The sequence below is a fragment of the Camelina sativa genome, unplaced genomic scaffold (genome assembly GCF_000633955.1).
Source record: "Camelina sativa cultivar DH55 unplaced genomic scaffold, Cs unpScaffold01176, whole genome shotgun sequence".
Taxonomy (NCBI): Eukaryota; Viridiplantae; Streptophyta; class Magnoliopsida; order Brassicales; family Brassicaceae; genus Camelina; species Camelina sativa.
The window spans coordinates 1-404 of NW_010922298.1; the positions used below are offsets into that span (position 1 = coordinate 1).

The following is a 404-nucleotide window of genomic DNA, read 5'->3' on the forward strand; positions in this document are numbered from 1 at the left end:
GGGAGGTTGACTCGTCTTTGGCTTAAGGCAGAACAGGTCTGTTTCATAATTGTCTTTATGACTATCATTTTTGCTTGAACAACATTTTAGGAAATGGCTTTATTTATTGATGTGTTTTGCTTGTAAAACTGTTACAGGAACGACAGCACAATTACCTGAAAGATGGTCCGTATGTCACTCCGGAAGAAGCACTTGCAATCTATACAACAACTGTTCATTGGCTGGAATCAAGGAAGTTTTCTCCAATTCCATTTCCTCCATTGTCATACAAACATGACACAAAGTTGCTCATCCTTGCCCTTGAGAGACTGAAGGAATCATATAGTGTAGCTGTGAGGTTGAACCAGCAGCAGCGAGAAGAGCTTGGTCTAATTGAACAAGCTTATGACAATCCTCATGAAGCT

General features: G+C 40.3%; 1 protein-coding gene across 1 annotated transcript in view; it reads left to right on the forward strand.

Moving 5' to 3' along the window:
* Window positions 1-137: 137 nt before the first annotated feature.
* LOC104774037 (pre-mRNA-processing-splicing factor 8A-like) overlaps window positions 138-404 on the forward strand; it is a gene marked incomplete at its 5' end in the record, with an annotated part of 6,725 nt that continues 6,458 nt past the window's right edge. Inside the window, one exon of the mRNA XM_019242812.1 lies at window positions 138-366. Within this exon, the coding sequence (XP_019098357.1) occupies window positions 138-366 (229 nt within the window). The remainder of the gene's footprint in view (window positions 367-404) is intronic.